Source organism: Acyrthosiphon pisum, chromosome X (assembly GCF_005508785.2).
Source record: "Acyrthosiphon pisum isolate AL4f chromosome X, pea_aphid_22Mar2018_4r6ur, whole genome shotgun sequence".
In the NCBI taxonomy this organism is placed as follows: Eukaryota; Metazoa; Arthropoda; class Insecta; order Hemiptera; family Aphididae; genus Acyrthosiphon; species Acyrthosiphon pisum.
In genome coordinates, this window is record NC_042493.1 from 15,593,231 (window position 1) to 15,607,664 (window position 14,434).

A 14,434-nucleotide genomic window follows, 5' to 3' on the forward strand; every position below is an offset into this window, starting at 1 on the left:
TATTTCCTCTTTCGTCCCGGAATGCTACCACCTTGAGGGAAGTGATGGTAAGTAACATCAATATACATGCCATAGACGCCATCGTTTTGTAGGTTTGTCGATCAAATGTGAACATTAAGTCGTAAAAAATGAATTTATACTGACAGAATAAAATAAAAACGATTGCGACGCGCACACGAGAGAAGTCTACAATGGATATGAAAAACGTCTGCGTAGGGAGCGTGAGTAAATGTGAACTGAAAAATTAAAGACAAGGTTGCCACAAAGAGGGTGGCAGGTGGTATTTCATATTACAACCGGTTGTCCGCCGAAAACATTATCGCATGTAAACGCGGGACTCTACGTCGATACATATGTTGCATCAAATATTATGATAATTTATAAGTTATAGACGGACCGTGATTGTCGGTAAGTGATGTAATAATTAATAGGTATAGCTGACTATTAGCTGTATTATAGGTACGTGCAGTTACGTATCTGTCTATTATGTACGCCACCGGAATGTGCGTATACAGCACCCGTGAGGATATACCCATTAGCCGCAGAGTCCCTGCGATGGATCGCAATGGGTCTTATATAGAACATAAATATATAATAATATTCTTTGTCTTCTTCATTGCTACAACCATGATAGTAATTTTTTTGATTTTTTTCTTTAGGCACATGACGTAGAGGCAATGAATTGATATAATCATAGAATTAATACATATTGTGTAGTATTGTTGATAAATTATATTGGGTCACAATTATTTATGGTACTTACCGGCTTCATATAAAATAATATTGTTTACAGTGAATTACCAGCGGGTATTGGACCACAGATATATAACGCAAAATATAAGAAAATATAAAATGTATTAATTACAGTGCCTATATAATTTCAACAATATTAAAAATCAATAACTATTAATTTTTCTTTACTTCTATTGAAATAATTAAGAAATACGGGGGATGGGGTGGCCGAGCGGTCTAAGGCGTCGGTTGCGGCGCTGTTGTCGCTGGTTCGATTCTCAGCCACTGGGCGGCATTTTTCTTTTGGCAAGTCACGGTGTCCGGACAACAAGTGCCACCATCCCTCACCCGGGCTGGCAGATACTTACGGGTGCCCAAATCGAAAATTCTGCCAAAACCAACACACACGTGTAAACAAACTATAGTTTCCTCCCCTACAGTACCACAGGCAGCGTTGGGCAAGATACTCAAAAAGCAGTATCGAGATACTAGATACAAGATATATTGTTTTGGAGTATCGTGACACTAGATATTTGATACTAAATACTCGATACATTTTAATAAAATTAGTCGCTGGTTTTTTTTAAAAAATATGTTTATCATTATGAGGATGACCACTTCGTTAAATATGGCAAATAAAATAATAACAATTGACACTTATTCAGTAATAATAAAACAAATCGATTATGACATGAATTTATCTCGTTGTTGTCAACAATGCAATAATAACCACAATACAATTACAGAACAATTAAATAATAATAATTATATCAATAATATTTCTACATTAAAAATTATCTAAATAGGTACATAATAAAAATAATTGTAGATAGAACATAATGTCCTAAATCCTAATATATAATAAATAATAGTATAAGTCAGTCTGAATTTAATTTAAATAGTACATTGTACATAACGTCATTAATTTTTTAATAATTAAGAAACAAAGATAAATATATATCACATATATAACTATATTTTATGATTTATCGGTAGAGAAAAATAATTTCCAAGGGCAAGATACTAAAAGAGCAGTATCGAGATACTAGATACAAGATAATCTAATATAGGTACGGACGTACGGTAAAGACGTAAAGTCCCATTCAACGTGTATGTGTGGTGCGTTACAGTAGGTACACAGATATAACTTAATATGGCTAATAAGTTGAAAAATAATTTCGTACAAATTGTACTGCAATAATTAAATTATGGATTTATAAAATTAAATTCAGCGTGCATATTATTTTACGCATATTATAGGATTATACTAAAACATAGTCAAACAGTCGCGGTTGGTAGATGGGTGAGTACAAATAATCCTATAAAATTAATTTTTCAAAGTATCGCATTAAAGTATCGAGTATTTTTTGACAAAATTATTTTGTGAAATACTCGATACATGATCTAAAAATTTATCGCGATACAAGATACTCGATACTTCATATAATTGTATCGAGATAAAAGATACAAGATACAATTGTATCTAAGATACGTATCTTAGATACTTGTATCGGAGATACTGCCCTACCCTGACCACAGGCTAATTACCTTAGCAGTTGAAGCCTTAACCAAAAAAAAAAAAATTAAGAAATACCTACCTACATTTTACTCTTATAAGAGTATACCCATTGCATACAAATCTAAACGACGATATTATAGTTTACAATAAATTATAATCATTAGCGGTGTTTCAACATTTTTGTAACCCTCTGGTAATTATGTACCATATAATATTGGATAATTTATTACCTTAAAGCACGCCGTCACTTCGAGTAAAGTTTCGCGTGCACTGCTGCATATTATTATATATTATGTTATTTTATTTAAGTCTAAAATGTATTTAAATATACTGGACCAATTAGGTCTATCTGCTATAAATGTAAAATTTTAAAGGTCAAATTATCGTATACCTATTTGAAAAAAAGTTTATTGTGTCTCAGGTGTCGGGCACCCGATAATATGAGTAGATTTTTACAATGTTTACATGTATGTACTTTTAATCAAGTACTTTACAACATCGGGTGAACCTATGCTATATTACATCCAATCGGTACACTTTTAAACTCTATAGTAGGCAGGGGTGGACTGGGCCACTGTGCAATTGAAAAATTGCACAGTGGGCCGGTGCCATATTATGTCCCCCAGGCTGGTACAAATTAATCCACCTGGTATACAGAGCCGCAACAACCGACGGTGATAGGGATGCAAATAACCCCCGGGTTATTACCAAAGATGGGAATTAACTAGTTAAAAAGTTAATTTTTTTTAACTTTTTAACTTAGCTAGTTAGCTTTTTTTTTACTCCACTTATGAACTTAAATAGTTTAATTTACAGTTGAAATAATTTAGCTTTTCTCGGTTGATTTTAAACAAATCCATCAAAATAAAAACATTTTGAAATTTTTCGTTTATACGTAAATATTACTATATCAGTATAAAATAAAAATAATTCAATACAAAAACACAAACATTTCTGTTCTATTTCTTGATAACATAATTTTGTGTATATGTATTTAATGTTAATATATTTTATTAAGTTGTGAATTATATACCATGCGAGTTTCAATTATAAATGTTTTTAAGAAAATTAATAATTTTAAATTACAAATTGACAATTGTTATGTTTTAATGTTATATAACTTATAAATTATAAGTATTATATTATATTAAATATTATAAGTTATAATATATATGAAGGTCATGTACTCATCTTCATGTATTATGACATTCAATTGCTATACAATATAAAAAAATATATGTGCTAAATTATTAATTTGAGATGAGTATAGCTTAAATTATTAAATTATAGTAAAGTAAAAGTAAAATGGTATACAATGTACATTATGATAAAAGTTCAATAAAATTATTTTTTAAAGTTTATAAATAAGAAACTAGAAAATAGGTACACATTTAATCTTTATGTGATTTACATACTAATTTTAAAAAAAATAGATTAACTTTTTTAAACTGAGTTAAGTTAATATTTTTTTCTGTATTAACTTTTAACTTATCGATCTTGTTTCTTCTTAACTTAACTTAACTTGAGTTAATTATTTTCATTAACTTGCCCACCTTTGGTTATTACATAATATAATATTATACTGTGCAATTTTTCAGCCCTGCCTACTGTAGAGTTTAAAAGTGCACTGATTGGTCGTAAGCAGTATAGCAGTGTATATTAGGTATATTAACTGCTTAACTTACGTAATTAACTACGTATTTACTATTTAATGACCTATTGGTACATGAGCATAGTCGCAACTAGGGTAAAAGTTCTGGGGGCTACAGCCCACCTAACAAAACTATTAATTTAAAAAAAACCCATAAACAGCTTATATCTAAATAAATGAGTAATATTTTTTGAAGGGGTCTGAATTGTAGTCGGGGAGCGGGGACGCTTTATATTTTTGGTCGCACACTTATCAATATGTACCAAGTTGCGGCACTGCTGGTATAATATTATTAGTGTAGACGATTTAGAAAATCTTCTATTTAGAATACCTTGGTAGTAGACCAACACAATCTACTCCGCTTAACTAAACTGTAAATACTTATAACTATAAAGGGCCTACATTTTAATGCAAAATGCATTCTTTTTTAGAAAGTCGCAGGCAATGCTTTTCAAATACAAAATCCATTCATACATCAAAGAATTGAAAACTTAAACTTCTATTTTGAATTTTTATCAGTTTTGGTGTTTTTAGAGCAATTCTTGTTGTAATGTTTAGTTAATTTTGTTGATTTTTAGTAGGTTCACATTTATACATGATATACATTTTTATATTAAACTTAATTAGTACATAATTCAAAACATTTTGTTCCGATCATTCATAATTTGTCAATCGTACTATTTATATATAATATACGTTAAACACTTAACACTAATTGAATTAAGACCTTATTAGAATACTCTTGTTAAATAATATTTATTAACAAAGTTAGAATATTATCCATTTGTTTTCAAATAAACCTCAGTATAAAATTATAATTTAAATAATAATTTAATAAATATTTAAATTTAACTTATAATTAATATTTATAATATTTAAAATATTTATAATTAAATATTACATAATACATACCAAAAAAGTCCAAAAAATAGTTAAGTAATTAATGTTTATTTATTATTAAATTAAAAAAAAGGATAAACTTATAATCAAATATATCATATTACAATATTTTTTAAAGAGTTTTTTCTGGAAGTAATGGGGGTGACTGGAAAATATAGTCACTGGATGATACTGGTTACATCATTATCTTGTAAGCCAGTGCATATTAAATTATGTTGTCCATACAAAAAATAAAAGAATGATGAAAAAACGTATTTATATCAGAACGATATTATCAAAAAACATTTTCATATTCAAATGCGTACAGTTAATTTTTAGAGTTATTTATCCCCAAAAAAATTGTCTCGTGGTGTATCGAACCAACCACTAAAGTTAAATTTTGGAATTAAATGCGTAAGAACACAATGATGATTAGAATCATGATAATCCGCCGCTCTCGAAAAGGACTGTGGTGGAATCGTTTTGATTTCACCGCTATCACATAAAATTCTGGCAATCGTCACGCTCTTAATATTCTCCAGTTGATCTTAAATTAAAAATATAGGTTAGTTCATATTATGTTCATTCATTAAAAATAATTTAGGTAACTAACAATCAGTGAATACTCCTGGAACGTCATAAAAATATCTATCTGCAATTCTAGTTCTTACAAATTGTTCCCTGATGATACACCTCATCGTGGGGCCAACCATTGCGTCATCGACGTGTTTCTCCAACAATGCACCTACCAATAAATCTATATCATTCCAAGTTTTGTATAGCTTCAATAATTTATCAGGTGACTAAAAACAACATACAGAAAAAAAGTAATGAGTACAGTAGCTCAGTAGTATTATTTAACAATTTCATGTTTTTTTTTTCAAACTTACACCTTCCACCATGATCTCAGACAAATCTTCCACAGTTTCAATTTCTTTTAGTCCACAATAATTTCTAAATTGGGTGTAGCTTGGAAGACCGTGATCGCGGCTTCGCTGTATATCCAAACTGACAATGTCCATCCCAAACGAATAATAATTTGCTTCCATAACATATAGGTAATTTGTAATCTATAAAAAATATTTAAAAAAAAACATAATATGCGTAATATTGTCTATAATCTGGAAGTCATCATCATTAATGTTGTAAAAAAACAAAATTTATATATTGATTGTGTTTCAAAAAATTACTGATTCTGTAAACAGCATATCGACTTTTTGTGTAGGCTGCACAGTTAGTCCTAGTAGCATATTATGCAAAGACTTGTTCATTGTAAGCGGTTGGTTGTAATTTCCCTTTAAGGTGCCATACTGCCCTCCTGGATGTGTTCGTACCTTCGATGGTCCGTCTATATATTGGTAGCCACTAAACAAATACATACACAAAAATTATAATTAGCATCTTACGTATAACAAAATACAACTTTCTTATTTTATTTTTTTCAAACTACAATTCTTAATATATATAATTGTATATTTGTTATCTTAAATCAATTAAGTGTACAATATTGTTAAGCATAATCTTATCGAAGATATTAATGAAATATTATGTATTAAAGCGATATAACCAGGGCTCGGAAGTTGTAGCACTAAAAATGTTACTTTTTAGCTCTTAAATATGCACTTAAAAACTCCAAAATATGCGTTATAAAGAGCACAAAAAATCAAAAAATATGCATTTAAATTGAAAAAATTAAACTTATTTTAAAAAGTTAAATGTAATTATACAATTTTATAAAATTGTTGGGCTCATAGACATCAGGGACTGTCTGGACTAGTTGAATTATAAACCGTTAACAAAATATATATTAAATTACTTAAATATGTTTGTAAAAGTGTAGGTACTTATAAGATCTATTTATTTCCTATTTTCTAACCAAATTAATCATTATTTTTAACATAATGTGATAATTTCCTATATTTTGTATAATATATAGGTATATATTATGTATATTAAGAAAATATGCCTAAAAATAGCTCTATAAACCCTAAAATAGCAAAATAGCAATAAAAACCGTAAATATTCAAAAAAATAGCAAAATAAAATTTCGTGTATGACATCAGAGAAGTATGATATATATTTGTATCTTACTTTGGATGTTCTAGGACAAACCAAGAAAAATATGCATTTGCTACAACTTCCGAGTCCTGGATATAACTATATAAGTATCTAACTATTTAAACGAGGGCTGGCATTTGAATAATAAAAATTCGTTTTATGTTATTTACAATTAAAACAATCAAAGTTTTGGGTACCTATATTGTTAGTCAGAATTAAAACTTTATACAAGTTTTGTGTTTATCGTTATGTAGAATAGTGTTAATACCACCTATTAAAATATGACGTATTAACAATAAGTAATAACATATGCGAGCAGGTAATGACCCGGATATGGAATATATTAGGTTTAATCAGTTATAATGGTCCAGTTATAATGGTATGTATGACATAAAGACGAAACCAATATAATTTTTAAATCAATGGATTTTAAATTATTACGTTTTGTGATATTTTTTGTTTTATGGTATTCTATAAATTACGTTTTGCCATACGTTTTGATTAATTAAATATAATATATTTTGTTAGCCATTATGTTTTATTTTACTGTATTTAATTATTTTTGATTATCGCTTTCCGTTATAATTATACGTTTACAAATTTTAATCGTCAAATATAATATTACAATCATGACATTATTATAGCGTTTGCAAGCCCTGATCTAAACCTATACGTTCAATACGTTACTATATTGTATACATTTCATTTTAATAAAATAATTAAAAAGGCGAACAAGTGGGTATACCACTCAGCTGGAGGGTAGTTTTCCTGTAAACTTTTCCTTTTTGAAACAGGTAGGTACAAAAACTAGTTGGGAACCTTCAACTAAATTTTTTTATGTTAGCTATTAAAAGAAAATCTTTTATGCATTTCTAAAGTTTGTCTAGTTATTAGTTTTGAATTACAATATACTTACAGTATGTCCCAGAAGTCCCGTATCACCCTTAGTATTTCCGTGGAAAATCAATATATTTAAATTCAGTTTTATTTTACAACAATAAATATGGAAGTTCTAATTGAATAGCATAATATTCAATTTTTTTTTCAAACATTTTTTTTAGGCAAATCCGTTTTTTTTAATTTCCAAGATAGCCATCTTGTTGATCGTATTTTTTAAAACAGCTCAAATATATATATATTAAAATTTAATAAAAATCACCCAAGTTAAAGCTAATTATTATTGTGAATTTCTAAGAATAATAGTTTCGTTACTTATGCATACGGCATAAGAAAGATACGATTCGTATACTTTAATCAGAAATTGGAACGCTGATATTTTTTATGACAATCTTATTTAATTATTAGTGAAAGCTTTCAGATATAAGATTAAAAACTTAAATTTTTAATAACTGATATTTTGTATGTCAAAATTCATAATAATTCCAAAAAAAAATAATTGTTTTTTTTTATTTTAGTAATAAAATATCTATTTAAATCTGACAAAACTAATATATACCTAATTAAAGTTTTTATTTTAATACAAATAATAAATTAACAATAGCTGTGTGACACACCTTAAGTTCACACTTAGTGAATATTTTTAATACTAAAACTGGGATATGCTTAAATATCATTATTATTAAAATTTAAATTAATAACTGTAAGATAAAATCATAGACCATCCGTAATATTAGGTTCACTTCATGATAGTTAAAATACTTAAAAATAGATAACCAGTTTCACTATTCACTGTTCAGTAAACGATAAGACACAGCTATTGTTATTTTATTATTTGTATTAAAATAAAAACTTTAATTAGGTATGTATTAGTTTTGTCAGTATTAAATAGATATTTTATTATTAAAATAAAAAAATTAATTTTTTTTTTAATAATTATGAATTTTGACATACAAAATATCAGTAAGTAAAAATTGAAGTTTTTAATCTTATATCTGAAAGCTTTCAATAATAATTAGATAAGATTGTCATAAAAAATATCAGCGTTCCAATTTCTGATTAAAGTACACGATTCGTATCCTGCTAAGTGCTAATGCCGTATGCATAGGTAACGAAACTATTATTCTTAGAAATTCAAAATAATAATTAGCTCTAACTTGGGTGATTTTTATTAAATTCTAATATATTTCTTTTTTGAACTGTTTTAAAAAATACGATCAACAAGATGGCTATCTTGGAAATTTAAAAAACGTATTTTCCTAAAAAAAAATTTTGAAAAAAATCGAATAATATGCTATTCAATCAGAATTTCCATATTTATTATTGTAAAATAAAACTGAATTTAAATATATTGATTTTCAACGGAAATACTAAGGGCGATACGGGACTTCTGGGACATACAGTACCTATATCAAAAATTTATAGATAAAAATTCGTTCAATTTCCGATGAAAATTCAAACGCAATCCAAAACCTAAACATTTTAAATTCAAAAGCTCATAAAAATATAAAAATTTAATTTTCTTTCAGGGATTTTTTTTTTATTGTTTACGGTAGGAAATTTTATTATAGAATTCATTGTAATATCAATAAGTCACTGTTTAATAATAAAAAAACTGCTAACAAGTTGACAGGGGTGAAATAATGTGACAATATTGTGTAAGTACCTATACAGGTGTTGATCTTAAATTTTAAAAGGAATATTTTTGAAGTACGACGGTTGTTCACGTCTATTTCAAATACTGTTACCATGAAATGACCTACCCGTATACATGACAATTATAATAATGACAATAATAATATTATATGCGGTATATGTCCGAACCTAATTGAATCGCCAATCATGGAATTGGCGAATGGTAGTATCGCGGTCGCGAAGCTGTTGCTAACACTCGGGTCGGCAGTCTCGTCGTACTTGGTTCTGTATTCTAGTCCCAAACCGTTTTCCTTGGTGTAGTTAACGCCAAGCAGTGCTGGCAGCCATTCGTTGTACGTGATGTGCTGTATGAAAGCCGTCGTGATTTTCTTGGCCTCACGGAAAAGTTCTTCGTCACTCCAGAAGAGATTTTCTTTATACAATTCGCGGGCTATCCGGTTGTGTTCCCTTACCCACATTGTGTACACGGCATTTAGTTGTGGATACGCGTTTGCTCGAGTGTCACCAGCCCTATAGCACGTGCCTGGGCCGTTCTGACAAACGTTCGTATCGTTGGTTTCCAGCGGCATGAGATCCGAACTAGGATCGAAAAACCATCTTTTTTCTACCGAAAGTAGGCCGAACGACATTTGTCTCAACGACAATGTCTGTTCTTCCGACGTACCGTATATCATCGATGCGTCTAAATAATGGGTAGCTTGGTTCATCTGTGAAACATAAATACGTCTTTTAAGTCTTAATAAATAGTGACACGAATTTTTAAATATTCTATTAGTTTCTGTGGTTTATGCGAATTCGCAGTGTCTGCAGTGCTAAAGACTGAAATGCTGGAAATATTCGCACCACCATTTTTTTTTTTATCCTGTATACAAAATTTCTACCAGTAGGAGTTCTTCGATTTTAACATATAGTATCTATTTTCTTTTAGAAAATTGTATCAAGATGGTACTTTAAAGAGGTTATTTTTCGATATTTTTCTCAATATTTATTTAATGACACAGGAAAATCTACCGACAAATTACAAGAAAACACTATTTTAATTTCTAACCCTTTGTTTATCACCATAGAAACGAATAAAAATATAAATAAAAATAATGATTTTAGTTATTTTAGCTATTTTAGTTATTGTTGAAATTTATAATATTATTCAACTTACAGGCTATAATAAAATATAATAACAATATAAAATATCTAGACTGACAAACTATCTCCGCTCAGAATCGTTTTTCGTATACAATGATATGATATCATTGAGTTCAAATTTAATACAATCCATTATACAGTGACCAACTTGTAACCTACAGAGTGACTTCCACTTACCCACTTTTTTTAAATTAGTATCTTAGTTAACGTATTAAATTATCCAAACGGACGAAATGTGCAATTATTTATTTAACTTTCGCGATTTTTTATGTATGTTTTTATATGGACTTGGCCTACACAAGCCACCATCAGAGCCATCATTAAAGTGGCTTCGATAAGTTTTATTATTTTTACTATAATAAATATATAGTAAAATTTGTTCAATATTTTATTATTTAATATGGATGTTACTTGTTCCATGGGTCCAAATGTACAATTAGTACGCATCGCTGGCCGTGAACGAACGTAGTTCATGCACTTCAGGCAATTAAGCGGATCAGGTTTACATAATTTATCTTCAACTGGTATATATATGGGCTTGCAGGACTTTATGTGTTTCATCATAATATATTGAGCATTTTTGTCCTTATCACAACAACTCACAAATCTATTGTCTGTCCCTTTGGGTTTAATATACGTACGCTTGCATTAATTAAAATCAATCAATTTATTTACTGTTAAGTGTTTAATGTGCATACCCATTGTAGAAACCGCCGTGTGTGATAGATCGTGACCTATAAACATCGCCCAGTACGCCATCATCATAGTTTTTGTGTGGTCAGGCGAGTCCTCGTCTTTTACCAAAGTTGTGCTCACTAATCTAGGATCAGGCAGCTTTTTTTCGTAAAAATTTGGCATTTCGGAAATACCTGAATGATCGATTAATAAAATCAAAGCATTAGAACCGCAAGAATTTAAATTAAAATACATAATTTATATATTTATCAGAAATTACGTGCTAATTGGAAGAGTTTGAATATCTTAATATTTTTAATAAGAAATAAATATATACATATAGGTTTCGGATGATTTACATCACATAAAAATTAAGAAATATTACCATCTGTGTATTCTGGAAACAGCAAACGTTTATAAGCCGTGTTTGCCTTTCCCAAATAATTACGTTTCAGGTTGTTACAAGATCCGTCAGCACTACGATAATCTAAGTTCTTCCCGGTGCACAAATTGCTGTTGTTATACTCAGACATACACATCGCACCCAATATTGTCCCAGTCAGATTCACTATACTTAAATCTATGCCACATTGTCTTTCATCAAAAACCCCGTAACTGAAATGATAATTTAATTTGTGCATATAATTATAGTAAATCATGTATATTTTTTTTTATTGAGATATTTATTATATGCTTAGACAGTAGACAGTGAATACCTATTCCTTAAATGTTTTGAAGCTTCAATTAAAATTTCAGCAGTTCGAGACGCTGAATGTCCGTTTTTGGAAGGCATAGATTCAATCAGTTGTCCATGAGCCGGGCTTCCCATTGTCAGACGACTGACATTCGATAATATAATATCCTCTGAACGATACCTGTTTTCAACTTTTTCAACACCTATTTTGATTGCTTCGTCTAATCTGGAAGTCTTGAGATCACGGTACCATTCAATATAACCACGATGTGCTTTGCAACATGGTAGTATGAATATCACCGTACAAATCAACAATCGTATTATAACTATCGGAGTACTCATGCTGATCATTTTTATCAACTGTAATCATATTTCAAAATAAATAAATATTAGATATAACTTTAACTTTATTAATTCAACAATTTTTAGAATTGTAATATTGATTGAATTAAAGTATATTTAAACAATTACTTCTCACAAATTAAGCAACAAAATGTCAGCTGGTATAATTTGTGTAAAAATATTAACTATTATAATAAATTATGTTCATATTCCACAAATTAGTTTATGTATAGTGAATCTCGGCACTAGATGAAAACTTTTAGATCCTGAACATATAAAAATAATATATTTATTTTTGATGTAAAGTAACAACTAGTTAGGGGTCTTATGGTGGCGCGCGTGTGAGCAGGCTGTGGCTTAGTGCTGGTGGTATTTCGAATATTTTTATACCGGTATCCGGTATTTGTTTACTATACCGGTATCTACGGTATTACCGGTACCTCCTGTGAATGCTCTTTTACCTATCATATTATGTCATATTGATTACTATAAATGTCCCCCCCCCCAGCGTTGCCCGTGCCAAAGATTATTTTTTTTAGCTTCTATATGGAAACGCATTATGCACCTACGAACGATGTCAAGGAGCTTACAAACAACCAATAACTATAATATCATTAGAACATGCTACTACCACGATTTAAGATATACAGGTTAAACATCGGCCTATAACGAATAGTGCTTTATGATGACTGGTGAACTAACTATCTGAAACAGCTGATACCCCCGACCACTAGCGCTCGTTGTGGTTTAAATATGTTAAATATATATATAATATCATAACGCCATAACAACTTACCACGGTTGTCTGCTTTTGATACCAATAATACCTACAGTATATAATATTATTGAATCTATAAACTTGTCCTCTCGGTGCGCTAGTAGTGGTGGGAACAGCTGATTCAGATAGTTAGTTCACCGGTCAAATTATGGGAGTTCGATACGCAACCTGTATATCTTAAATCGTGGCTACTACATGTAGTTCGTGATTATTAGACTGACGTTGTACGATGCACATTGTACTTATTCTTACAGCCCGATATTTCTTTGCGAGATAAAATGTAAGCAGTTAAAAACACAGTTGGCTGCACTGGTAAGTCGTGCACATACACGTCTTTGTGTTAAAACGAGACAACGTTATCGGTCGTATTGTTGTGAGAAAGAGAGGTCCAACCAGTACTATTTTGTACAGCAGGCTCTCATTTTAATAGCATAATAGTATAATAGTATAGATATACAAATAATAATTGTAGGTATACAGTATTTTTGGTATCAACAGTAATTACCGATTCATGGTATTCAAGCATTATAAAATACCGAAAATACCGCCATCCCTACTGTGGCTACGTACAAAGATTAATTTTAATTCCGGGAGCTCACTATTTATCAACCATTATAACAAATATAATATGGTCGAGAGCGTTTTAGTAAACATATTACGGTGAAGAATAAAATTGAAACAGTAATGTGCAGATTCTTTAAACTGACGAGTGACAAGTGTCGTCATAACTTATTTGTAAGAACCTAATAATTTCAGTTATTTTTTGTAAATTATCGTTAGGTACTTACTCTCCGATAAATTGTTTATTTTGAATAATTAACAGATCCTTATCCTTTTGACATCTATAAGGCGATTGAACCAGTGTTTATTGTATTGTTTTGTGCCAACGTTCCTTATCCAATGATTGAGATAAATTAACCGCTCACTCTGCGTTGCTTTTTTATTTGATATTTCGGACTTCTGTCTGGTGTTAGCGGTGTCGCATTGAATTACAGTCGACGGTAGACTGACATCGGTGGTCAAGGGGATAGTAATCATCACGGGAGCATCGGACGAACGACAATCTTATTGGTGGAACTGCGCTATCTCACACCCCCCCCCCCCCTATTACATCCTGATAACTGTTCTACTCACCCACCAACCGTACAAACAAATAGACAAGCAAATGCATGACCGTTCATCATAATATATTATTATATAATTATTGGATTTTTCTGTTTTTTTTATGAATATAAAAATTTAAAAAAAAATTGAATTAATTATTTTGATTATCTTTATTGCTGTAAGAAATCTTAAAAAATTTAAAATAACTTCTATGAATAACACAAAATATTTTGAATTGTATATAAAACTATAAGCTTAAAACTCATTTGTATCAAACTGGAAATGCTTACTCTAGGTAAATAATTA

General features: G+C 29.8%; 1 protein-coding gene across 1 annotated transcript; it reads right to left on the reverse strand.

Annotated features, from left to right (window-relative positions):
• Nucleotides 1-5,959: 5,959 nt before the first annotated feature.
• Nucleotides 5,960-12,246, reverse strand: LOC107884926 (peroxidasin-like). Its single transcript, XM_029492852.1, has 5 exons — nucleotides 11,927-12,246; nucleotides 11,596-11,825; nucleotides 11,211-11,404; nucleotides 9,561-10,099; nucleotides 5,960-6,146 (listed from the first exon to the last, which is right to left on the reverse strand). The coding sequence occupies exons 1-5, from the start codon at nucleotides 12,244-12,246 to the stop codon at nucleotides 5,960-5,962; spliced, it is 1,470 nt and encodes a 489-aa protein (XP_029348712.1).
• Between the last annotated feature and the right edge of the window lie 2,188 nt (nucleotides 12,247-14,434).

Excerpts from the sequence above, each read along its gene's own strand:
- LOC107884926 (XM_029492852.1), bottom strand. The coding sequence starts at position 12,246 with ATGAGTACTCCGATAGTTATAATACGATTGTTGATTTGTACGGTGATA. Across the intron at positions 11,826-11,926 it reads TCAAAACATTTAAGGAATAG|TTACGGGGTTTTTGATGAAA; the intron begins GTATTCACTGTC and ends TTATCATTTCAG. Across the intron at positions 6,147-9,560 it reads ATGATTGGCGATTCAATTAG|TGGCTACCAATATATAGACG; the intron begins GTTCGGACATAT and ends GTATTTGTTTAG.